The 27,196-nt window shown below is 41.0% G+C and overlaps 1 protein-coding gene across 4 annotated transcripts in view; it reads left to right on the forward strand.

Annotated features, from left to right (window-relative positions):
• Positions 1 to 4,314: 4,314 nt before the first annotated feature.
• Positions 4,315 to 27,196, forward strand: part of rbfox2 (RNA binding fox-1 homolog 2) — a 53,218-nt gene continuing 30,336 nt past the window's right edge. Inside the window, exons 1-2 of one of the 4 annotated variants that reach the window (XR_006926473.1) lie at positions 4,315 to 5,688; positions 17,806 to 17,856. Coding sequence is in view for 3 of the 4 variants with exons in the window: in XM_046853888.1 (XP_046709844.1) it covers positions 5,428 to 5,688; positions 17,806 to 17,856 (312 nt within the window). In the remaining variant the exon portion in view is untranslated. The remainder of the gene's footprint in view (positions 5,689 to 17,805; positions 17,857 to 27,196) is intronic. The other 3 variants (XM_046853888.1, XM_046853881.1, XM_046853896.1) reach the window with 3 other exon arrangements.

The raw sequence follows: 27,196 nt of genomic DNA on the forward strand, positions 1-27,196 counted from the left end.
ATCACTGCAGAACATTTCTAAGAACAAGATGGCTGCCTACAATTGTACACTAGTCTGATTGGTCAAAGTCGTAAGAGGACGTGTTCATTTAAACATCCTTTTAGTAAAGATGCCCATAATGGGAGGGAACGTTCGGTACCAGTGATGCAACTGTGAGGAGACAGCAGAACTTCGAGGTAAACAAGTGATGCAAGGCTGAAATGAGTAAATCTAATGTAACATATTACAAACGCCGGTTTCTGAAAGTCAGCTTAATTTCTGTTCACGAAGGAAACAGTTAACGGACAGAATGGAAGCATGAGACTATTGAGTATTTTTTTCCAATAAATAAATTCCCTAAGCTAAAATATTACATGTCCAATATCAATGTTTTGCAAATTTCTCTTCGTTTGAGAATTTTTTAAAATGCGTTGGAAATATGCATACAATAGGATGACAAAGTCTAAGAACACTAACACTATAATCTTCTTAGACGTTATGAGAACTATCCATTAAAGTTTTTTTCCAATCAAAGATGGTACAATTCCCAAACCAGGCAGTCATGCAGCTGATCAGGATGCTCTCACTGATCTTTCTGTAGAACGTATCGAGAATGTTTCATTGGAGCTGGGCCTACCTCAGCTTTCTGATCAAGCAGAGATGCTGCTGGACTTGCTTTGTGGTATTTATATTTGTACATACTGTTTTGTGTAAACATTACTGAATTACCAGGAGACGTGAGGAGAATTAAAGTGCTAATGCAGACGTGAACATCGTAAGCAGTCTAGCAGCAAAAGAGTGAATGGCATTAAAGTATCATTAAACATATGGTTGTTGGTGAAGTTCAAGTGGTCAAGTATTGGTACTAAAAAGTGAAAAGTCGGGAGTTTAAAGCCCTGGTATCGCCAAACGGTTATTTAACCTTCAGTGCTCTAGTGGTGCTGTATTATTGCTTACCCTGTGCTCTGATCACATCCTAACATCACTGGGATATGCAAAGAAATGATTTCATTGTGCTGTAAAGAACATGTGACGAGTATAAAGCACTTTCCTCATTCATTTCAATGATTTGAATGATCATGTAAATGTTACTTTTATCAAAAGTTAATTAACACCTACTCACAGATTTGTTTTGAACATTCAGCGTCGCTGTAATGTACCTTAATCCAACTGAAAAAGTCTAAACACAGCAGCATTTTTTACCTGAGTTTTTTAATCAGGAACTTTTCCTTGTGTAATTGCACAAAGGTCTGGAACAAATGAATTAAAAGACAATGTGTATTATCACTGCTTTATACCGTATATATTTATTTGTTTTAAATGGTAAAAATGACTGTCCTTGTACAGGATCTATGAACATTGATATCATTAATAGATTTCTCCTCTGCCTTAGGTTATTGCGGTAATCTTTCATTCAATCTTCATACGTTATATACAAAAGATACCACATGCTTGTAATGACTTAGTGATGAAAGTACAGCTTTTATTTATCAGTTACGCTCTCCACTTGTAAACATGTAATTAGCATTTAAAAGTCTACTAACTTTAGATACATGGACCACTCAAGAACCGTTTACAATCTGAAATTCTTTGTTGTTTAGGTGCAGGACGTTGATGCCATCTGTCTGCAGGTTTCAGGTCTTCTCCCTTCCCAGCGGTGCCCATTTCTGTGTTGCTATGTGTGAGCCCTCCGTTCTGTCATTTCCCCTTCTCATATTAAATTTCACCAAGCATTGTGTGTGGCCATCTGGGGAGCTATGTACGGTCTTCGCCTTGATTAAAAACTTTAGGAGCTCCAATTCCACATGGACAAAATGCATTGCGGTTTGTCAGCCCACCCACATAGCCATCATGTCTTTTTGGACTCTCTGTGTTTTATAAAGCTCGGAGCCCACAAAACATATTTACCTTTACATAAGTACTCACCATCCTTGAACATTTTGTAGGCATACAACCTGGAAATGAAATGGACCCAATAAGGGTTTTATTGTAATGTTTGGTGGTCTTTTTTCCCCCAATTAATTATGTAATTAATTTTGCCGTTTCGCCGCAGTGTGATAGTACACACTTAGACACATACAACTTTGAGGTCAAGTGGGCTTTTATTGTCATTCCCAACCATATACATTAGAGTGCAAAGTGAACCGAAACCATGTTCCTTCAGGACTGAGGGGCTACATAACACAACATACATTAACACAGAAATACACAAAAACTAACGAACGGCATGAGGAAAGAAATTGTTACACAGTCTGACTGTGAGGCACCTTTTCCCCAGATGGCAGGAGAGTGAAAAGTGTGTGTGAGGTGTGTGTGTGTGTGTGTGTGTGTACAGCCACAATGCTGGTGGCTTTGTGGATGCAGCATGTGGTGTAAATGTCTATGATGGAGGAAAGAATAACCTCGATAATCTTCTCAGGCGTTATGAGAACTATCCATTAAAGGTTTTTTCAAATCAAAGATGGTGCAATTCCCAAACAAGGCAGTCATGCAGCTGATCAGGATGCTCTCGATGATCCCTCTGTAGAACGTATCGAGAATGTTTCATTGGAGCTGGGCCTACCTCAGCTTTCTGATTAAGTAGAGATGCTGCTGGACTTGCTTTGAGGTATTTATATAGGTACATCACACATTCAAGTATTTGGATTTATTGTGTGCACTCAAGAAATAAAATCATAATCAAGACTATTTAATTTCAAGATTGTAGCGCTACAAAATAGGGAAAGGCTCAAGGGAGGTAAAAAGTCATGCAGAGAATGATACCGATTCTGCAGTGTCTTTTGACTGGTGGAAAGATGTAAGGTCTTTTCATCTAGTCTTTAATTTTAGACAAAAACTTGAGCAGCTTGGTCTTTTTGTAAGCATTGTTTGGGGTTTGGAAAATGTCCTGTTAATCAAGGTGATGACTCACACCAGTATCCAGTTCCAGCAACAGCAACAACAACAATAAAAACTTTTATTACCGAAAAAAAAAAATCTCCTGGTTTGATCCAATTGTTTTTTTTGTTTGTTCATTTGTACTGTCAAACTGACTTTTTGTGAGAATCTATATATACTACACTATGATAGATGGAACATTGAATAACTGCTGTGTCTTTTTCCCAAAGTGGACTCAGAAAGAGGAAGTGACTCGGTTCTTATTTTAGCTCTGAACTGTTACACAGGCCTAAAGTAAAACACATAACGTCCATTGTGTGGTTTTCTAAAGTCTGAACAGACCACTAGGGGGCGAACGAAACCTACAGCTCAGAGAGTTTTTCAACTACTGCAGTCTTTTACTGATGTACACACACACACACACACACACACACACGCAGACTAAACACTGTAGCCTATTATTATGCACAAAAAATGTAACTGAAAACAGTATTTATCTTCTTATTTCCTAAGGCAAGGCTATACACAGCAAAATGTCATGTGCTGAAAATTTAAGAGGTTCGGTTTCATATTTGTTTTTTTTCTGGGCCTACTGACAATTATATTTTTCTGTTCTTGTTTTAAAACACATTTACACATGTTTATATATAATATTTACATTATATTTATATTATCTATCTATCTATCTATCTATCTATCTATCTATCTATCTATCTATCTATCTATCTATCTATCTATCTATCTATCATAAATACACCATACAATATCTAACTATATCTACCATTTATTTTTATACATTAATTGCTGCATCGTATCACTATTTTCCTGCACTAATGCAAAAGGAAAACAAACGTATAAACTAACAAATAAATGCAAAAATGTTTTACTGTCTTTCCTTTATTCTTTAAAAGATTTATGTATTTCTTTTTCTGTATCTTTTCTGAATAAGGGTTATTACTACATTGTTTTTCCTGCAAAAATCAAAGAGTGAATATGACAATCTAGTAGTAGTCTGTCTGTCCGTCTATCTATCTATCTATCTCTCTATCTATCTATACAAAACAAATGTAAATATAAATGAACAATATTATATATATATATATATATATATATATATATATATATATATATATATATATATATATATATATAGTAATGTGTAAATATCTATTTCTCTCTCTTTGTAAATATACACTCATATATACATTCTTTCTATTTATATAAATATATAAAGTGTGTGTGCGCATTTGAAGGTTTGCTCGTTCCATTGATTTGTTCCAGGGCAGAAATCTGACGCAGTCCAGAGGAGCAGCAGCACTGCAGAGAGAGAGAGAGAGAGAGAGAGAAGGCAGAGGCGCACACACACACAGAGAGAGAGAGAGAGAGAGAGAGAGAGAGAGAGAGAGAAGGCAGAGAGGCGCGCACACACACAGAGAGAGAGAGAGAGAGAGAGGAGGCAGCACTGTGGAGTAGCGGGGGCAGCGCGGGCAAAAAAAAAGAGAGCGAGAACGAACGAACGGGAGGGGGTTTCCACTGTAACGAGAACGCGCACGGGTGAGCGAACGTGTGTGTGAGAGAGAGAGAGAGAGAGAGAGAGAGGAGGAGGAGGAGGGGGGAAGAAGAAGTGGAGGAGGAGGACGCGGTTTCCTCTCCACACGCGCCGCAGGAACACAGCGAACCGACAGGGAGGGAGGGAGAGAGAGAGTGCGAGAGAGAGGGAGAAAAAGAGAAAGAGAGGAACGCCAGCAGCTCGAACGTGGCTCTCCTTGTGCGTGTGTTTGTAACCTCGAACGCGGCCGCGGCGGAACGGAGCCGCTCCAGACGATGAATGCAGTGATCCCGGACGCGTCCTCGTGACAGCCATCTTTAAGAGCGCGTTCTTATTTTTTTTGTATGCGCGCGTGTGTGTGTGCTCGCAGGCTAATTTTTTGGTAGGATTAGGAGGAGGACGGTGAGAGAGGAAAGGAGAAAGAGGGAGGGGGAGAGAAAAATTCGCCCTTCCTTTGAGGTAGGATATGGAGTATAATAGCGTTGAGCGTCCACGAGCCTAGAAAGCGCGCGCCTCATTTTTCTCCTTGAACTGGGTTGAAATACTTATATATATTTTTTTACTAACATTTGTTTGTTATCCATAATATTTTCGCGGCACGGGTTTTTATCCGCAGAGGGTGTTTTTGTTTCTTCTGTCCCCGGGGCGCGTGCGCTACTCGGTGTATTTTGCAAGATTGTCTCCTTGTGCTGGAGCGCGTTTTAGGCCTTTGGGTAGGAAATTGGAAACAAATGTAACAACGGGGTTCAGAATCCGGAGTCGGACTCATTCAAGCTTTCAGTCCTAAAGCCGTCGATTCAACCATTTCCGTCCGTGTGTTGAAGACAAAAGCTTCAGTCAGGGAAAAGGGGGAAAAAACAACAACACGTCGTTTCTAATAAAGGCAACAAAAAATAAATCATAATTATTCGGACAGGCGCTGATACGGGGATTAAAGCCGCACTGCGTGGATCGTGAGAGTAAAATCTATATTATTCTAATAAGAAGACAGAGAGGAAAAAAAGGACGTCGGCGCGTTTTCAATGTTAATGTCGACCGACGTTGCGTCCATCATGCTGCCCGTTAGTCGGGGACTGATGGAGCGGGACACCAGGGACTTGGAGGCGAACACCAACCAGAACCCGCAGGCGCAGAACCAGAGCGCGAACCCGAACCCGGTGCGGGGGATGAAGCGCGGAGACCCGGAGCCCGACGCGCACGGAGCGGCCGCTGCCCCCCTCGGGGACTCGGTAGGGGCCGAGTGTAAGAGACCCCGCATGGAGGGCGGAGGGGACATGAGCCAGGTAAGAGCACAAAGACTCCACACACACACACACACACACACACACACACTGCTGTAGATCATAGGTTCTAATACAGGGGAGGGAACCTTTCATTGCACATTTTCACCATCTCTAGCTTCTATCTGGAATTGTCTATATAGTGCCCTTTTAAAAAAACATATATTATATATCAGATTGAGTATATTTTATATATTAGAATAAGAAAATATATATTAGTATGAGTATTATGTGTATTAGAAGGATATATAATTAGTACTCTATTGCTAAGATCACTTGGGGTGATTCCCTCTCAAGGGTGAACCTTTAATTATGTATTATGTCATTTGCATAGAAAGGTGCATGTAATGCGTCTGTAGATACCCCAACCACCACCACCCCCATCCTTCAGAGAGCACAGCATTAACAGCCTGCCGCCACCACCACCATACAGGTTACATATACATCCAAAATAAAAGTAATAAAAAAACGCAGCACCATTTCACCTTTCTAAGAATTGCATGCTTACACGTGATGTAATGTTTTGTGAAATAGTCTCCCTGCTGCAGTGTGTCGAGCTCTCGGAGCTCTCACTGCATTCACATGCTCCGTGTAATGTAAATGAAGACAGGCCAATATGTATCCATGGCACATTCCTGGCGCACAAACACACACTGAGGGGTTGCTGTACTGTACACTGTGTACGGTACCATTTGGTGGGGGGGGCGCGAAGGGTGTCTATCATGAAGTTGACACCTTTGGTGCGTCGCGTGTGCACCTGGAAAGGATGTGTATTGTGTAAACTGTAAACACAGGTTTAACATGCATATTAAAGGTGTAAGGGATACAGGAGTTCCACCCCTGCATGCTAGGCAACATGGCAGAGGGTTTATATTGATTTTATTTGTCGTTTATGTTTTTTCTCTGGAGAACAATGTAATGTATTACAGAAGGTTCCAGGTAGAAACCCTGTACAAAACCTGAACCTTTTTCCAACTCGGAGAACATCTGAGGAACCCTGTCTGAGAACATCATCACAACAGTGTGTATCATGATGTCTAGGAATATAAAGGTAGTTTATTCTTCAAGGTATTTTATTTTGCAGTGCTGTCTGCATTCTGATTGGTCAGAGGGTGTTGGTTTATTATTATTATTTTTTTCTACCTTGGAATTTATATAGATGTATTTTTATTTATTTATTTTTAGGCCAGTAAGGAAAATAACATTTTGCAGCTTTTTTTCCCGACCTTATTCTTGTTACTTAATCAGTTTGTATATTTGGTTTACTATAAAAAAAAAAACCAAACATTAAAAATGTACTACATGCTACATATATAGTTAAACAAAGTACATTTTATACAACGTACTATTATATGCAGATCATTGTACTCTGGCGTCATTCGTCAGCATATCAGCATTGTGTTGTCCCTCGGCCCACCCCTTTTGTTCCATATGGACTTACTCACGTTAAATAAACAGTGTCGGGGGGGAAAACAAACAGTACATAGCATGTGTGCTCATCTTAAATAAGCAACCTGAATTCAGCACTCTTGAGCATTTTAAAACCGCTCGTATTTTGTTATTCCTCCCGGTTCTCTTTGCCTCCTCAGCATTCTGCCTTGTGTGCCACGTATGTGACAGGATTTTTATGTCTTCATTTATCTTCGCTGCAGATTCTAGATATACATACATAGAAAGGCAGGTTTTCTCTATCCTGGTGCTAGTAGCATCAGAACATGCAACGAACATGGAAGAACCTTTAAATCTGTTTCACATCTGTATGTGTTTGTGTGTGAGCCGAGGAGTAGGGGGAGGGGACTGGGCAAGAGTAAGGGGGGTCGGGATTCAGGAGACTCGAGGCCGGATGTTGAGCTCTGTTTCCAGACCAGTGCGGCGGCTCTTTTTGACATCTCGACAGTGTTGCATGCAATATTTTATTATCCAGTGCCATGACGCTGTCTGGTCTAAAACTTCACCCCAAGCAGTCAACAACTATTAGTCATTCCAGCAACCTTATATAGCCTCGGCTGCGCTTTTTCCCCCTGCTTTTTTTCCCTGCTTCAGCTAGAGGCTTTATGTCTTAACGTCTTCCATCTGCAGGAGTATTAGAGGATGTCTCGCGCCCAAAGTGCTCCTCTGCCGATGCATTATTTAGTTTCCCTTCCCCTCATATGTCTGACTTCAAACGCTTCTCTCGTCCCCTCCTCCTTCAGACCAGGGCCTCCAAGTAATTGAGCCTGAGAGTGTGTGTGTGTGTGTGTGTGTGTGTGTGTGTGTGTGTGTGTGTGTGTGTGTGTGTGTGTGTGTGTGTGTGTGTGTGTTTGAGTGAGTGTGAGCTGTGCTATCTAATGGCTCGTTGTACTGGCTTAATGGCGTTAAAGGTTCTCCAAACCGTAGTGAGACACACTGCTGGTTGTAATACACTCAGCACAGGGCAGATGGACGGGGATGAGATGTAGGTGTGATTGTGTTTTCGGGGTGGAAAGGGGACGTGGGGGAGGGGGTTGCTGTGGCTCTGCAGCCCAAAAATGGTATTGATCTGCACTCAGATGGCCGTCTGGAAACCTGCCTGTAGAGGAGAGGGGAGAGCGAAAGAGGGAGGGAGGGAGAAAGAGGGAGGAGGTATATTACTGCTAGATAGAAAAAAAAACTTTGAGAATGAGTCATTTTACGCATTAGAGAGAGCGAGCGAGAGAGAGAGAGAGAGAGAGAGAATCGAGAGAGGGGTGGTGAAGTGGAGAATGATTGCTCGTCATGAAACCTCTTACTCCACACAGATGTCAGGCCCTTTTACACTGACATCACTTACATCCAGTAAACCCTCCTGAGTGAAATATACTGAACGCAAGCACTGACAAAAACACCGCTTGCACTACAATTTAACTTTTTTCCTGTCTTAATTCCATTTATAGATAACAATTTAAACGTTCCAAGCGACTTTTCTCAGAAGCCAAAAGCGAGAGTCAGTCGAAAGTCTGGAGAACCCCTGAGCAACCTATTGTCTAAAAATGTAAGGATGTGGCAACATTGTCATTATATCATGACCTCTGGTTTAAGTACATGCACGTGCTTCTTTTTGTTATTAAAAAAACAAAAAAAGAATCAGCATTCCATTGTGCGTATAAAAATGTATATTTAACCTAATACATATGTTGTTAATTTGGCAGTTCCATTGTGTTGAACGGCTTTAATTGAATAAATAACCTGTAACAGCATATGTACACATCTTAAATAATTCACAATATGAGACACAAATGGTTCATTTGAGTAGAGTAGTGTTAAGGTTTAACGTTTTGAGGGCATTGTCGAATTATGCTATTAACCAAAAGACGTTTTCCATAAAAGCTGTCGGTATTTAATGCATTGTTGTCTTAAGCCTAAAGGGACATCGACTGCACAAAGATAGCACCGCTTGCCAAAACCAGATATTAGTGCACGTTTCTTTGCGTTTAATGTCCACCATATACGAAAAGGTTACGAACATGCAAAGTGTGGCAGCAGAGGTAGCTATGGAATGTTGTTTATAACCGTAGCGGTTTGAATAGTTATGGACACTACTGTAGTGTGTTTTAGGGAGAATCCAGGGGGGACAGAGTTGTGAACACTTTGGGGATTTGGAGATAGGGGATAGGGATGTGGAGTAAGGAAAGCAAGGAAATTGATTGAGTGAAGAGGAGAACCGCTAGACAGTTGTAACGGACCAATCATACACCACGACTAACTGTGAAACTGTGACGCTGTAATTATAATGCTGGGCGTGCTGATAACAACATGGAGTGCTTATATTAAAACAAGCGCGCTTCGTAGTATAGCGGCCTATTGGTTTATTCAACAACATGGACGGACTTTTATTTAGCACCTTTAATGTTGGACACAAAGGTCATGGGATGTAAAGCAGACAATAATCTAGTGTAAAGTGTGTTCTCTACTGTTAAATTCTTAATTCTGATTGGTCAGAAAGTCCTGAAATTATTATTATTTTTTTTAATTTAGAAACAAATCAAAGAAGAATCACAGTTTGGGAATTTAATGTAATAGGAAAACATTCAACTTTGGGGTTACACTTCAAAAGACGTATTTTATTGCACCACATTGTTGGTTATTCACTATAAGACCATGCTTTAAATGACTTTTGTTTTATTCTTCCCTAAAAGATTAACAAATGTGTATTTAATATAAATATATGATTTACACATCAAATTTCATGATTGTAAGAATTCAATGTCCAGTAATATTTTGCTGGACTGTAATATTTCTACCATTTTGAGAAACTTGTTTTATTCTGTTAATACTTTTAAAAAGGTTATAATGACATTTAAATTCTTCTGTCACTCATTGTTGATATATTCAATGAAATTTGCCCAAACTACAGAATCCTTTTAGCATTGTTTTGCTTAAAACGCTACTTCTTGTTGTCTTTCGATGTATATAGTGGAGAGAGGACCGTAGCATTGATATAATTGGTTTCCATTTTCATACTGTGTTGTGCTATTGTCAAAATTCTGGAGAAAAGCATTATCAAATAACCAATAAAGAAATTTTAAACTCCTCGATTGCATTAATATTCAAATTTGCTAGCTCTGATATCCCAAATCTGAAGGAACGGAAATTAAAGAAACCATGGTGCCACACAAAAAAAGAACATTTAAATACAATAATGTAGCACTGGCTAAAGCTAATTGCACATAACTGTGATTCTGACATGCTGCTAGCAATGCCCATGCACTCAACACTATGCTAATGTTTGCTCTCAGGACATAGTCTTATCTATCATACAGCTTATTATTTAAAACACAAAAACGCAGGAGGTCGAAAGTTAAAGAACAAAAAAAGTCTCCTTTTTACCCTCAACGATCATCTCAGTTTGGTCCCCCAAGCTGATTTGCCTTATCGCTAACAGTAAAGCGGCTTTTTGTTGCACTAACGAGATCTGCGCTCATTTAGGCCTCGGCATTAAGCACTCTGATCCCTCATGAAGCCAGCCAGATGGGTGGGGGTGGATTTGTCACGCATACACACACACACACACACACACACACACACACACACACACACACATACTGCCGACTAGCCGATACACTCACACTTGTGTGCACACATTCTGCGCTGTGTACTCGTGTTATCTTTTGAATGGCCACGCTAAACCATATATACAGTCACAATTGATTTAAGCCTGATGATACACTGTTGATTTGAAAAATAAAGCTTTCAGCGAAAAGCGTATCGGCTAAACTGGCTCATTTTTAATATGAGGGGAAGTGCTGCAATCTTGATTATTTACCCCATCAGGCTAATTACATGTCGTGTTGTAGCCTTTTGCCACTGTTAATTACCTGTATGGGATTGCATATGTGTAACCATGGCAGTCATGACCTTTGACTCCATGGTTTGTGCAATAAATTGGGGTGTGGTAGTGAATAAGGATTGCAACAGCCTGTGGAGTGAGCTCACTCATATTCTCTTATGTGCACACACACACACACACACACACACACACACACACACACACACACACACACACACACACTGGGGCGGTCTTTTCCCCAGAAGTTTATTAACTGGAATCTTGCCTATGGAAACTTGAGCCCTTTTTTAGTTTTTTTTTTCTTCAGGAAGAAAAGAAACTTCAGAAAGATTCTTCAGGGGTTAGCCCTCCAGAAAGTTTCATTAATTGCATTAAGAGTCCACATCAAAGCTGAGATTTGTTCAAGCTTTATATGTCAGCACTGATTATACTCATCATTTCGCTCAGTTTCTGTGAAGAAAAAAACCCCTCTAAATCAAGTTTTTTTTAACATGTAAAATGCAAATTCGTAGTCTATTTGCAGCAACAGAACACATTTTATGATTGTCTTGTTTTGTAAAGGCGTGTTGTAGTTATTTCTGCAACGCTGGTTAAGTGGTGCTTTGGAAACCATATCAAGTCAGTCTGGAACCTCTAAATTCTGACCTTTTTTTATGTTGATACAAAGACATCTGAAAACTTTCAGCTTCATCCAAAATGACACCAATCAGCCGGTTACAGCAGCTCTCATCTCTGGACTTTTTTTCCGACCTATATTATTATTTTTTTTTTAAAACTTGTATTTGTTTTTTGCCCTACCTTCTAATCTATCTAAAGAAACCAGAACAAACATGAATGAATTTACTGAAAGGGAAAAGACCAAGGAGGTGAAGGACATGCTTTTTTCTTCTGGTTCTTGCGTCTCCTACTTCATCTAGGTTACCTCAGACCTGTAACTTCATGAGCTTTGGTGTGTTGAGCCAAGAGAAACCAATGGGTACAACTCCATTTATAGGATTGATGCTACTGTATGAATCGGAACACTCCCGAGTTTCTACCTTTTCCTTTTTCAACGCTATGGAATGGTACCATTAAAAGATTAGTTGGGTCTGGTATGAGAAAAGGCAAGTAAAAGCTTCAGTGTTTCATCCAATACCATGCTTTGGTTGCCAGAAAACCTGATCTAAAAATGAGCTAACGTAATGACAACCTAGGTAGCTAGCCGAGTGGGTTAATCGAGGCTGAGGAAAACGAGTGATATCATTTCTGTCTTTACATCACACGGCAAAAATCTTCTGTTTCGTCTCGGTATGTTTAACCACAAAGTGACCAAGTGTACCGTACTGTGCATCCGATCTACTTTAGTACTTAGAAGGACACTGAAGTGTGTTCATATTCTTCAAAGTCTGTGGACTTTTCAAGTTCACCACAGTGTATCTTTTCTACTTCGGGGGGTGGAGCAGCTCGAGAAACGTATGTGATGGATGGGCAGGAAGAACGTAGAACGTCAGTGCAACGCATATTCGTTCCTCTAGATCGCCTATAAACAGCAAACGTGTTGTTTGGACATGAAAAAGGCAAACGTGAGAGGCAGGAAAACACGACGAAAATACAAAGTGCCACACATTTCCCCCATACACTCGCGCCTTGTTCTCTCAAGTGCCTTGCCCTTCTCAACTTGTAGTTCTTTACTGCGTACCTCAGTCCGGCCCTATCTTATTCCCTCCTTTCCTTTACCTCCCCCCCCTCCTTTCCCTCCCTTCACCATCTGGTGGCTTGCAGTCTTTCCTCATTCTTTCTTTCACTCAGTCACTCTCCCTCATTTTTTATTCCTTTACCTGGGACCTTTTAAAGCTGGAGGAACAGAAGGAGAGCCGGAGAAGGGAAACGGGGGGCCTCAAGTCCACGCTGAACAGCTGCATGCTTTTAATGCGTATACAGGATCGGATAACACACACATATACATATACAAACTCTAAGCTGTTGGAACACTTCCAGTTTTCAAAATGTTTCCTTTTATTTAATTTATTCTGATGGTCTGATTTTATGCTCAGTTTAAGTTTATAATTAAGGGTTCGCTTATTTAGTATTTTCTTCAGCAAAATGGACTTTTAAAAATCAATGCTTTATACATTTTTTGCCTATGTTTATAAATGATCTGGAACGATGGTCGATTTGTGAGGTAGAGGCTTAAAATTAGCCAACTGGACATTCCTTTCTGCCCCCCCCTTCCAGTACTTCTCTTTGCTCCAAGTTAAAGTGAAATGGAAAACACGAATGTTTTTGCTCTGCCGCGGCTCAGCGTATATGGACACGCAAGTCTTTTTTTTCCTTCCCTGCAAAACAAACCCAAATAGACTTTAATCGCACACCGGCGTACGCTCATTCGTGTAATTGCTCACTCTTCTTCTGGACCACACCTCCACGCAAGCGTGCTCTACAGCACAACATCGCTGCTCTGAAAAACAATCCAAATTGAATTTACAGAATGAAATTTGAACAGAACACACCCTTACAGAATATCCCAGACCGTGTTCATTATTTTAAATTCCTGCCACCAAACTACTGCTGTGTAAGTCACGGATCGTGGAAAATGAAACTTACATCTGTCACAGGGCTGGTTGGATTTACTTACAAACATTAAAAATATTTATTTCACATTTTTATTTACAGCATTAATAACCCGTACATAAACGTATTAGGAGCAAACCAGTAGTTGTGTGAAATCAGACATTGAGCACCCCATATAACCCAAATGGCATGATGCTCGTTGCATAAGACCTTTGCAAAGATTCAACTGTGAGATCACCATTCAAATCAGGCTCCTCCTATCGAAACATATCTTTGACTATTTGGGGGCATCCCTAGCTTCCAGGAATATCATCCTGTAAGTACATGCCTTATATGTCCCATAGAGGCAGTTCTTGTCCAGCACGTCCTTCTACACACACTGTACCCTCCTCTGAACTCGAGCTATTCTCCAACTCTCTACTTTCCAGTTTGTTTAGATTCAGGAGGGGGGTCATGGACTACCTCGAATGAAGCAGATTAAACGGACAGCTTTCTGTTTTAGTAGAGAATAAGTCGAAATACCGAAACCCATTTAAATAAAAGCTTTTTTTTCGAAGTAAAGAAATACATTTATTATTATTATCCTACACTTTTTACCCTCCATTGTTAATGTAATACATACGTATAGTGTAGCATTACTGCTGATGTCTGCTCTGTCTGCAGCAGTGCAACATTATAAGCTCTTTAATATTCAAGTGCATTAGAGTGATGAATATTTTAAGTCAGTAGAAGGAAAATGTAAAAAAAAAAAAATTATTATACGTATATGTAGCATTGAAAAATGTGTGTGTGTGTGTGGAGAAAGAGAGGCCCGCACAGTTCTCAGATCCTGAAGGAAATTTAGTGCAAGCCTCTGCTTATGTATGACTCACAGTCTCTGTTCTGCGTCTATTTTGCTGCTCTTCATCATTCTCCCTCCCCCACTTTCTCTCTCTCTCTGGCTCTCTCTCTCGCGCTCTTTCTCACTCGACCCCCCCCCCCCCCCCACCCCTCCTCTTCGCTTCCCGCTCTCCTTGTCCTCCACCTCCTTTAGGTCTGGTTTTCCTCCAAGACATTCCACGTCTCAAATCTCTCCATCCCTTTCTCTTCTCCTCCCGCTTTGCAAACACATGGCGAACAGATGTGTCCCGTCGCTGCCTCGTCTCTCTCGTCTCGTTTTCGCCCCGCTGACACGGATACGCGTTCTCCCATCCTCTATTAATGTTTATGAGGTCAGGGTTCAGCTGGTACCGCTCTTCAATTTCACATCTCGATAATTGCCAGAGCTTCGATCACAGGTTTTGTGCGCCATGTACCAAAAAAAATAAAAAAATAAACGTGTTTCAAATCTTGTTTTATTTTAAAGCTATTATTGCACACAACTGGACAATCTGTCAATCAGGAAAAGCATTCATATTTTTTCCACCCATTAAACCGCCTAAATCGAAAATGCACCAGTTTTCAAAGCAAAGGACATCGATTTGCAATTTTATTCCGGGTTAAGAATCACATTTAGGATTCTTCACTAGTGGGCTAAACCAGCAGCTGTAGCCTTCCATTACATGATTGCACATTGGGGGAAAATATGAGCAATGTTTTTTTCTTGTGTTCAGCTGTCTGGTTCAAGTGCCTGTTTTAGGCTCAGATTTCTGTCATTTGAGCTGTTGTTAAGTCTTCCGCATTCTGGCATGCTTTTCTGCTCAGCATGGTTGTAAAGAGCAGCTATTTGGCAAGTATTTATTTAAACCCTTTAGAAATGCAGCTCACGTGATTTATTTTATTATAAAAACATTTTTATATTTGTGTTTATTTTGGCGCCAACTCGAGACTGCAATTCATGTGAAAAATCCCAGGAAGTACCGTGATAAAGTGGTCACAGTCACTAAGATTAAATGATTAACCCGAAGCTCTTAATCAGCATGCACAGGAGCTTTATATTATCATGCATAGGAGTTCCTATTAAAATGGCCAGTGCGCATGTTAAATTTCGAGCTGTGCTGTCGCTTTAAGCGACTGTATGCGCTTTATCTGTCCCTCTCGCGCTGTCTGGACTGTGCTGTGGGTGTCGTGCGCAGTTCTGTGTTGCCCCAGGGGACGCATGCAGAGGGACATCGGTTCCAGCAGAGCAAGAGAGCGCAAGAGAGAAACGCCGGAGAACAGCTGTTTATAATACAGTATCCAGTGATAGAAACCATGCGGCAGAGGAAAAAGTGACGGCAATTTTTTTTTTTTTTTGCCTCATAGCCCCTCCTTGCTATTTTAATTGGCTTACGCAACTAGAAAGGACAGACTGCAATCTCTGCCATGCCTTCCCCACTCTAGAGCGCCTCTGAGATCGGCTGGTTCAGGAAAAAAAAAAACTGCAGAGTAATATCTTACTCTGGAAAACCGCAAACCTGCTTAACCAGTCCCATCTCAATCCATCGGCAGCAATCTTTCCTTCTGTAAATGATATAAGATTTCGATAAGATCTTGGATAGAGTACAAAGGTGGTTATATTCTTTAGCGAATGAAGCAGACTGATTTAGTTTCAGAGCAACGTAAAGGCCACATTCGATTATCTACAGCAAACATTAACCTGATCCTTTGGTCACTAATAGGTAACTGTTCAACACAAAGCCGGGTATTGTTTCTCAGGGGAACACGCACAAACCCAGAACAATTATTTTTGTCTCGTTTTGGCATTTTTGAAGTGGAACAAATAACAATTTAACTGTCAAAAGTCTGTTTTAAGACTCGTTCCTGAGAGTAATGACATAACGCAAGCTGGGCGCGATGCGGTTCGGGACGTGCGTCCTTTCATCGTTTTCTAACATCTGCAGTGACTCTCACTTTTCCGTATCCGAATCCATGCAGTTCGATTCGCGGTCGTGACCTTCCCTATTTCTTCCTCTCGCCATCTTTCACTCCCTTTATCGCATCCTCTTGGTTTAATGCCCAAACAATAGCTCCAGTGGAGTGAGGGAACTCGGCAAAGCTTCCACAGTTTAGTGTCTAGGGCAGCAATAATCTGATTAGAGCCCATTATAGGACAATTAACCAAGTAAGGCCTGTAAAGCCACACACACCGAGAGCCTGAAGTGCACCAGCATGGCCCATGTAAGTTTGAGTCTCTTTCCATGCCATGCTGCTACAGGCTCCAGTTTTGTCTTTTGACATTTTGTCTTTAAGTAAGTGTTTAAAGTACTATCTCCTTTATGACGGCTGTTCCGAAATGTTTAGAATTTTTTTTTTTTTTTTTAATCAATTTTTTTTTTTTTTAAAGCTGTGCTATAATGGCTGCCTGTCTTCCTCTCCCTCTCTCTGTCTCTCTCACTCTCTCACTCAGGCTGAGAGCTTTTACACTTTACACCAAATCAGTGCTGGAGGAAAAAACTCACTATTATCCGGTTCTCGTTCCTGATTGGTCAAAAGGTGCCAATTCATTTGGAAGGTTTAGTGAGCAAAGTGCAAGGCCATCGTGTGTCCTATGCCACTGTATATTTTGTTGTTTGTGAATCACGTGTACGACTCTGTATTTGTGGTTTGTAGCCACAGCAGCTCGGTGATTCAGCCGAAAGACTTCCTGGTGATTAAGCTGAAGGGGGGTGGGGGGGATAACGGAGCAGCGCAAGGGTTGAGTCCAGGCCCGTTAAAAAGAGAAGCAATGTATGTAGTGTTTAGCAGAGTTGCTCATGTTTATTATGGAAAGAAAGACGGTGTGTTTGTGTCTCTGTCCAAATCTCTCTCTCTCTCTCTCTCTCTCTCTCTCTCTCTCTCTCTCTCTGTCTCTCTGTCTCTCTGTGTTTTTTAGTGGATCCCTTTGTCACAATTTGTCTTGCTTAGTGTGTAGGTTCATCTGGGTGTATGTCTGTTTCTCCCCCCATCCCTCCCTCTTTCCCTCTCCTTCTCTCATGTGTGATGCTTTTTCTCTGGAATAACTGATTACTTTCTCAGGCTCCCGAGCACCCGGTATTGTATCGGAAACAATTGGCATAATTTTTTATTTTTTTTGGAAAGGATCTGATGAGTCGCTAATTGCGCAACCAAATGCACTCGCTCAATCCCCTTTTCCCGTAAACCCTGCAAAAATTGTCTGCATGTCCAAAATAAAAAAAACGGCTGACGTTTAAAGGTTTTAGATAAGCGTGTAACTGATTTTACGAGCGTCTGCATTGTGCCTATCGTTAGTGTGTTGATGGGAGCAGTTATACAATGCAATAGTACATGCAATAGTAATAGTAGATTTAATTTAGATTCTCTTTAGAGCAATAATCCTTTTCTTTTTCTGTACTAAGTGGGTTTTGTTTTCCTTTTTTTACTTTTAGAACAACGATCCACTCAACATGGGCTTCCACGGGTATCCCCCAGCCAGTCAGGTAAGACATGACTGTGTTAAATCATTTAACTGTACATGGTTTTGAGGGGGTGGGGCTTATTAAATGCAATAATACAATCTATAGTACACACATCACATTTGAGCACCCATTTTTGTATATCTTCTAATGAAACAATACTATAGAAATAAAACTTGGATATATTTTAGTCAATGTGCAGCTTGTATAGCAGTACAGATTTACAGTGCTGAAAAGAACTCAACATACAACCATTGTCGACAAAAGTGAAAACATGTCACAACTGTGTCCAAAGTGTCAATATTTTGTGTGAGGTGAAAATATAAGCAAGTTTCATTTCTATAGTATTGTTCCTTCGGAAGATATACTGAAATGCTGTAAATGGTGTACTTACATTTGTGAGATACTGTGTGTATGCGTGTGTGTAAATATATATTAGGGCTGTCAAAATTAACGTGTTAATGGCACAATAACACAACGTGTTAAAGCGCGATTAATGCAGCATTTCTGTGTAAACATTTTAATTAAAAATAAATATAAAAGAGACAAAATTAAAAACTTCAAAAAACACATTTATTCAAGACGTATAAACGTAAGACGTTTAGATATAAAAAAAATAAACTCCACCGAAAGATTAAAAGTTACGAATATTTTTATAATCATTTTCACTAAACATCAGTTTGCCAAAGTAAAAAAAATCAAGCACCAAAATCATGTTGCACACATCCCGCAATTAAAACCGTCCGTGTGGAAACATAGCAAAAGTTCCGTTTTGTGTCCTGTTGATATTGACAAAAATATATTGTCTCCATGCTCTATGTCGAGTTTGGTTTCTCTAATAATCAACATACATTTGTATAAAGCATCGATATTTCTCCCTGCCCATGTCGATTGTAGTATTAAAAACTTGGAAAAAGTATTAATTTAAGCTACATTTAGAACAGATACAAATTAAAAGTAAAACACGCACACACCTCGAATTTTATGTAAACAGTTTCTTACTGCTTGTGTGTAATTGCGCCACCTGTTAGCCAAAAGTGTAAAAAAAAAAAAAAAAAAAAGCACACTCTGTGCTGTGTGTGTGTGTGTGTGTGTGTGTGGTGGGTGTGGGGAGATGCATCCAGCTGTTTGTATTAGACAATCCAGACTCATACAGACTGCTAACCATGCTGTTTTACGAGTTCTAACAGCTGCATTTATTTATTTATTTATTTTTGAAAAAAAAGCTCATTCTGTAGAACAAGAAATAAAATGCAGATATCACAGCACATATTAATAAATCACTGCTTGTCCAAAAGTGCTGCAGCATGTTTAGAGGCAGAGCCATTTCACCGCAGAAGTGTTTCATTGAGATTGCTGAAATTACACGCTGTTTAGTTTCTAAGTGTATAAAATAGCAGCTGGACGGTTATTGGTTGACTGCAGCTCGGGATTTTTTAACATTCTCGGAGCGCTTGTTGTAACTTGCAATAGCATGCAAAATGTCCGCTTCATCGGAGCAAGGCTTGAACGCCGTTGACATGCTGACGTGTCTGTCGGTTTGGGTGTGTGTGTGTATAGATGTATATGAAGTACTCAAATTGGGAACACCGTGCATTTCATTTTAATTGATGTGATAAGGAAATTCCATGCGAAATAGACAGCGTGTTTATGTGCATGCATCTTCTTAGTGCTTCCAAAGCCATATATGGTATTGAACCATATCTGCATTAGTTATTGTGTGTTGTTTTTTTACTTCATACTGTATACCAAATAGGATTTGATTATAAAGACAAATAATGAGTTTTGCATTTTGTGATCTGGATGGATGGATGGATGGATGGATGGATGGATAGATAGAACTTCAGATAAAAAAAAAAGCATATTTGGCACTAGATGTGCCTGATTTTTGTGAACAATATGCTACTGTCACATAATTGGCTGATTTCAAATAATTGCATTAATGTTCAGGGATATTAGTGTTCCTATTATAGTGGCCATTGATGTCATATACTGCTCATGTATATTTTAGCCCAGACTTTGCTTTTCCAAGCAATTTAATATTCCTCAGTAGTATATTTGTGATGATTACTTGCATTGCAATATCATGAATGCATAAGCATCTTTTATACTCTGGTGTGTGTGTGTGTTTATATTTTGGCCTCCTGTTGGACATATGTCACTTTCACAGCGTTCTCGGCCGTATCTTTGCACATTATCAGATTGACTAGTCGCTGTAGTTAATCCTCATATCATCCCCGGTTTATCCTCCTTTCTCTCCCTGTGTAATCCCTCCATCCCTGTCTTTATCCATTTATCATCATCCGTTTCACTCCGAAGCCGGGTCTCTTTCTGCCCAGTTCATCCTGCCACTCTTTGGATATGAGAACAACAGGGAAAGACAGAAGCGACTAAAAGCATCACTCTGGACTGAAACTGCAATATTTCCATATCCGATCTAAAATTCATCCAGGCGTCGGAATATGCTTCTAGCTCGCTGTGGCTTTGTGCTGTTCCATTAACAGAAATGCGCACTCTTGACTGAACGTCCATTAGCCAGCGAGAGTGGAGCGTACGTACTGTCAATAGAGACACGGCAGGATTATTGTCCTGAACCATCAAAGGAGGATAACTGAAGCGTACTTTGTCTCCGTTTTTTGTAATACCTTCTGGTTCCCAGAGGTGCAAACAGCCCCAATTTGCTCACCTACATGAAGACAGGAGGAACGGTAGGAGGGAGAAGAGAGAGAGGAAAAAAGTTTGCAGGTGTGACACAGCAGAGGGAGGAGGTGGATGGGGGAGGAGGGAGGGAGCGAGCAAGCGAGTGAACGAACAAATGGTATCTGGGCGAGGGGAGGAGAGTAGGAAGACACAAACAGGAACAGAGAGAGAGAGAGAGAGAGAGAGAGAGAGAGAGAGAGAGAGAGAGAGAGGGAAGAGATGAGCAGGCAAGGACGGCGCACCACAAACGACAGTACGCAAGAGAGCGTGACCGAGAGCGATCTGGAGCTGCAGAGGAGAGCGAGGTGGGGAGGGGGCGCTAGACGGAAGCAGCTAGAGGAGGGGACAGAGCGAGGGAGATTTTGAATGTGCGGGACAGCGAGACAGTAGGACAGCGAGAACGCGCACAAACAGCGACAGGGTCCTGGGCCGAATACGATGATGGGACTGTATTACCCTTCCGTGTTGCCGGTAAGTAGATTTGGGTGCCTTTTTATTTTTTTTCCTCAGTGGATTTGACAACTCGTGCATGTTATATATTGCATCTCTTAAGTTTCTATTTCGTGTTTCAGATTCGAAACAGCAAAGCGCAAACATCCACTCGTGTGCTCTGTAGATCTTGCGACATTACATCATATATTAAATGCAAGAAGGCGACTGACATCATATCGACCGCTTGTGTGTGTGTGTGTATCCGAGTGTGTGCGTTTGGGCCACGTTGACAGACAGGCCTAGACTCTTCCAAATGGCCCATGGTGAAGAAAGAGGGGTGGGGGGTGTTTGGTTGGAGAAAGAAAGTTCTTTGTTGTCCACCCTTCCAGCTGTCCCCCATAACCTCACCCCTGGCTTTTGAGCGAAGGGGGCAGGTGCCTGGAAACAGTTGTTCCACCAACACTATGCCTCCTGTCTGTCTGTCAGTCTATCTATCTATTTATCTCTTTATCTCTTTATCCTTGTCTGTCTGACTCACACACACACGCACACCCCAATATAGAATATTCTTGTTGGATTGTACTTTACTCTGTTTACAGTTTACATGCACACCGCTTATAAATCTGCCTCATACCTTTGAATCCTGTTCCCTTTACAGTTTTGACCTCTTTTTTTTTTTTTTTTTCTTCTTCTTTTTTTTTAAACCCCCTCGCTAACTCCCTCCCTCCTTTCCCTCGTTCTCTCCCCCTCAGGCTCAAGCAGCTGTTATCTTTCTGTTTTCCTTTAAAAGTCGAGCATGCGGTGGTGGGGAATGGGGTTGAGGGGGGGTTTTGGCCAGAACGCACTGGAATTGATTTGAAAATTACCCCCACCTCCCCCCCTTCTCTTTTCCCCCCCCATTTTTTTTTAAACAAAAGGCAAAGTAGGTTAAAAATAGATTCCTGGATATGAACAGAGAAATGAAGGGATAAGACTTTTCCCGCTCTTATCGCGTTATAGCGGCTTTAACTCAGCACAGAGACACAGGCAGGAAGGTCCGGAGTGCCAGTGGCTTCTCACGCGCCAGGGCAGAAAAGTGTTATGAGAGAAGCGGAGGGTTGTTGAAATATTTGCAGAGCCCCACCCAAGCGTGTGCCCTAAGGGGAGGGAGAGACGCCTACCTGCCATTTATGGCTTTTACACAGACTCGCACACAGGCACACACACACGCAAATGAATTCTCACTCCTGGGAAAGCGAGAACTACACAAGGCTTAAAAGGACAAGTCTGGCTTACGCAAAAGCTCAACAGGGATCCACACGTTAAATGTGTACATGACGTCTAGCAGTATCCCAACGTATTCGGCCGTATCCATGAGCACGGGTCACATGCACATTTCAGGGTCGCAGCCAGATTGGGATTATGCAAATTGAGTTGCAATGAGATTAACGTCCGATCACCTAAAATTGTTCAGGATTTGTCGCACGTTCTACAAGAGTAGAATCGCATATTTGCAATGTTTGTTGTAATGTGAGGTATAAAACGCAAGGTTGGACAAGCTATAAATTGAATCGCATGCCCACAAGGCAGATGAACGATCCAATGTGCTTCCCTTTGTTTTTTTGGGGTTTGCCAGAAACAATAAGTGACAAGACCTGAGAAGTTAGCTAGAGTAAATGTAACGTAGCTACTCTATGGCAAGTGACTTGTCTAGTTAAAGGCATCGATACAGACTATGGTACTCTGACGTGGATAAACAAGAAATCTTTGGCAACACTTAGCTATAGAACATGACAATTTTCATTCAGATCTGCTCTTTTTCCCCCTGAGTATTTATTTAGTTACATTTAGGGCATTTGGCAGACGCCCTTATCCTGAGTGACTTACATTTATCTTCTTCATACAGCTGAGCAGCATTGGGGTTAAGGGTCTTGTTTAGGGGCTCAGGAGTGGCAGCTTGGTGTGGCACAGTCCAATGCCTAAGGCTACCACCTCCCCTACCTTCCCTCATCACTATTTATTTAATACTGAGGTGTTCTGCTGACCGACCAAAGCTACTGTTTTTTTAAGCGTTTCCAAACAAATGCAGATCAGAATTTTTTGGAAATTATCAATAGTATAAAAAAAACCTTTTTATTTACCAGGACCACCTCAGTATCAGGCTACCAGTGGGATTTGGAAGAAAGTAGCAAATATTTATAAATGCACACCCAATTATCATAAAGGATATTGATTTTTTCAGTGTGTTGAAACAAATGTTTATTTAACCATTAAAAAAAAAAAAAAGGAGTTAAGAAAAAGAAAGAGTTCCTAATGACTTGTCCACTTCCCCAAAACTATACGATGAATCAGGACTTTAGATCCGGCAGCCATCTTAAAAGCTTTCTTCATAAAGCAGAATCACTCGACTTTCAGAACGATGCTGTAATGAACTGATCTGCCTACAGACACTCAGAGCGATCACATTCCAGCCCGTCTAACCCCCGAGACGTATTTGACTTCAATGTGTTTGGCGAAATCTTGAAGCGAATACTCTCGCGATACATTGCAGGTGAATAAGAAGTGTCGGGTAGCAAAGCTGGTGCCATGATAATAGTCAGACACCCTGACCCTTAAATATGAATGAGCAAATTTGAGTTTTTTTCGCTCAAACGATTGAAAGTACACTATATGGACGAGTATTAGGACGAATGACTTTTCCAGCTATATGTGGTTCCTGCACAAAGTGTTGCAACAAAGTTGGAGGCACACAACTGAGTAGGTTGTCTTTGGATGTGGTAGCATGAAATTTTCCATTCATTTGAACTTGGAGACGCAAATCTCTTCTAGCATGACAGAATGCCTCTGTGCACAATGCCAGCTCCATGAATGGCCTGCTATAGGGATCTGACTTCCACTATATTGAATATCTTTGCTATAAATGCTGACTGCACCCCAGGCCTCTTTTACCTCCCCTACATCAGTACCTGACTTTATTAAGTTTTTTTTTACTGCGAATGATCACGTGTTTAAATTTGGGAAAGCCGATTAAGTTTGTGATTTAGTTATCATGTCCTACATAAACACTTAACAGTTCCTTCCATTCTTGGAACGTTTCTAGCTTTATCATCGTTGACAGCTGTGTTGAACAGATATTCTAAGCAAGTCTTTTTTGTTTTTGTTTTTTCATTCTGTCACGTTCAGCTTAATAACAACGTGAGAAATACTGAAAGTCAAATTGAGTTTATGGGGTCTCAAAAATAAGAAATTAAGTACTGGGAGTTTGTGTTGTTTTTTTTTTGTGTGCGCATCATTCTATAAAAAGTTTCCAGTGACATTTCTTCTTCCCCTCCCCCCACCCCCCCTCCTTTCATCTTTCTTTTCTTTCTGTCTATGGATTTTGTCCTTTTTCATCCTTTTTTTACCGTCCTATTTTACTTTTCCTTCCTACATGATTTCCCCCCCCCCTTCATTTGTGAAATCTTTCCCTTCTTCCTGCCTGCCATGCCTTTCTTTCTTTTTCGTTTTTCCATTCAAACGATCTTTCGATGGTGTTTCGTTTCAGATATGTGCCCACTTTCAGCGCGAGGATAGCTGCGGTCTTAAAATAGACGCTCGTATGTAAATCGTTTCACAGCGATTTGTTGTTGCATGCGTGCCAATGCATCTCTGTGTTTTACATAAGCGCCAAGTTTGCACTCGTGCTACAATCCAGTCGTTCATGACAGTCATCCGGCTCGTCTCTGTCCTCTCCGACTGTAATGGCTGCTGATGCATACAGCGCTAGAACAGCGTGAATCATCCAGGTTCCTCTCCATTTCAATCCAAACAGGCGTTACATAATAACAGGAAATGACTTCACATTAGCTCATCATGCGAGTATTCGGAGCAGGATTATGGTTTAGGATTAAAGGCTAGTTTTGTAAAGCACAGTCTTGTCTTCCGAATGCTGACCTGCTCTGCAAGTTTTTGGGAGAAAACGGTTTTGTGCGCTGCTGAAAGTCACATGGTTTTAATCGATAATCTTTGGGATAATTCCTTTTTCCGAGGGTCTCAATCTCATATCCATATTCGTTCTCATTTTTGGGTCAGTTCCAGCAGGTCTATAGGTGTTTGTTAATGACCTGCTATTGCCGTTTTAATGAACTGTGATTGCAAGGTTAAATTAAATAAATAAATAAACAAATCAAATAGAAAAAGTCCCCACTTGTGCATCAGTCATCATGCGAAGCGGCTCTCAGCTCGGCCCAAACTAGATCAACTCGTTTCTCGGTCAGTTGCAGTGTGCAGAAGGAGGGGTGCGTGTCAGGACTTATGCAAACATTCAGCATGCTCTGTATGTAGCGTGTTTGTGTGTGTGACGGTGTGCGCGTTTAGCAGGTTTGTGTTTATGCACAAACACCTACACACATCCGCACTCGCACCTTTGAAGCACATGGCCAAAATCCAAGAAATCTCAGGAGCCTTTTACAGATTTCTGGAGCAATGTAGATTCACGACCCGATCGGTCAGGATCCGAAGTTAGATCCCGACCCTATAAGGACAGGTGCTGACTAGCCGCTAGCCAATCGGCAGTTTGACGGACAGTCGGGACAGCAGGCCGCGCACCAGAGGTCCCATCTGGGCTTTTTCCAGAGCGTGAAATATAGAGCGAGGACGGGGAAGAAGAGCAGAGCGATTCGGGACGTTTAACGCAACACTCACCGGACACGGCGAGGTGTTTCCGCACCTCGGAAGGACTCCGATCACATCCTTATCTTAACACTTAACACTCCACTCAGCTGGGTGGTTTCAGTGCGACTGTATGGGAAAGTGCGTTAGCATGTGTAAGTGCGTCCCAGAGCTGTGATGTCGTTATGACGTACCCAAATTAGTAAGCCTGCATAGTTAATAATGCACTCAGCCTACTGTTTAGTAGGCAGCGTACTGCAGGGTTCATCTGACACATGTTCTTGCCAAAAGACACAACAGTGGGAACTGTAGATGAACATATTTCAGTTTTTTTAAAGAAAGCTTAATGCTAATTGTTCGAATTCCTGCTGAAAGCTGCTGGGCTGAAGGCAGCTGATTTGTTTGGAATTTCCAGATAAAGATCAACTGAATGAAACAGTGAACCAGTTTTAGCCTAATCAGACTTTACATTGTAAGTTATCCAATTTAAGAAAGTGATGCAAACGTTATACATGTAGTGTGCGCGTGTGTGTGTGTGCTCAATAAGGCAGTTGCATAATGTTTCCGGTTGATCAGAATGTCAGAGTTGTCATTCTAACATGCGGATTTAAGGTGAATGACAGGGATATATATTGGTGCATTTGTTCTAATGCAGCTATTTGTTTATTTAATGGTCACTTGATTGTCTGTGAGAAGATTTCTTATATAGAGAAGGAGTCCTTACTGTTACGCCTTCTACATAATAAACTTAAGGTATGTAGACTTTACCACAAAAACACCTATTGAATTATTGGATGAGACACAAGGATGGTATAAAAGAATGAAACGTCTTAAGGACTGCACGAGTATACCCTGCTTACTTCTCACCAGGGATCCACAGTTTCTTCAACATTTGCTACCATACAATATCCATCTCGACACGTCCTACAAGCAAGACCTCTGTTGACAGATACCCAACTACTGGTATTCTTTTTAGCTCTTTTTGCCTCCCTGGTATTTAAGTTTCAGCACCACGTTGATCATTAAATCACTTCTTTTTGACTTTTTATTGGCTAGCCAGTAGGTGTAGGTCGTAGCAGCAAACACCGTGAGATGATGAGCTATCTTTGTTTGTAAAAAAACACCGATCTTTTGTATGAGGTAGGATGAAAATGTTGTTAGAATTTGCTGAGTCAGCTGAATTTTTTTTATTTTTTCCAAATGTTATTTTTATGTAGAAGCAGTAAAATAATTGGTGACAACATTCATGAGTTAACTGTCTTAAAACAATTCTAATACCTTACCATATGAGAAGCTGGTCTTCCTCTAGTCGGTTTTAGGTGCCACTGTAAACACTGTCTGTAAAAATGATAATAAAATATACTGAATGATTTTAAATATTTTGAGCTTTACAGCCAGCCCCCCTCTCTCTCTCTCTCTCTCTCTCTCTCTCTCTCTCTCTCTCTCTCTCTCTCTCTCTCTCTCTCTTTGTGTTCTTTTTTTTTTTCCATGTCAATCCTCTGCGTTTCTGATTCTTATTAGCTCCAAATTGGCCTCCGAGAGCATTTAGCGATCATGGGTGAGAAAAGCAATCAGCGCGGCTGTCGAGTTAGCAGAGAGCTAC

The sequence above is a fragment of the Silurus meridionalis genome, chromosome 1 (genome assembly GCF_014805685.1).
Source record: "Silurus meridionalis isolate SWU-2019-XX chromosome 1, ASM1480568v1, whole genome shotgun sequence".
Taxonomy (NCBI): domain Eukaryota; kingdom Metazoa; phylum Chordata; class Actinopteri; order Siluriformes; family Siluridae; genus Silurus; species Silurus meridionalis.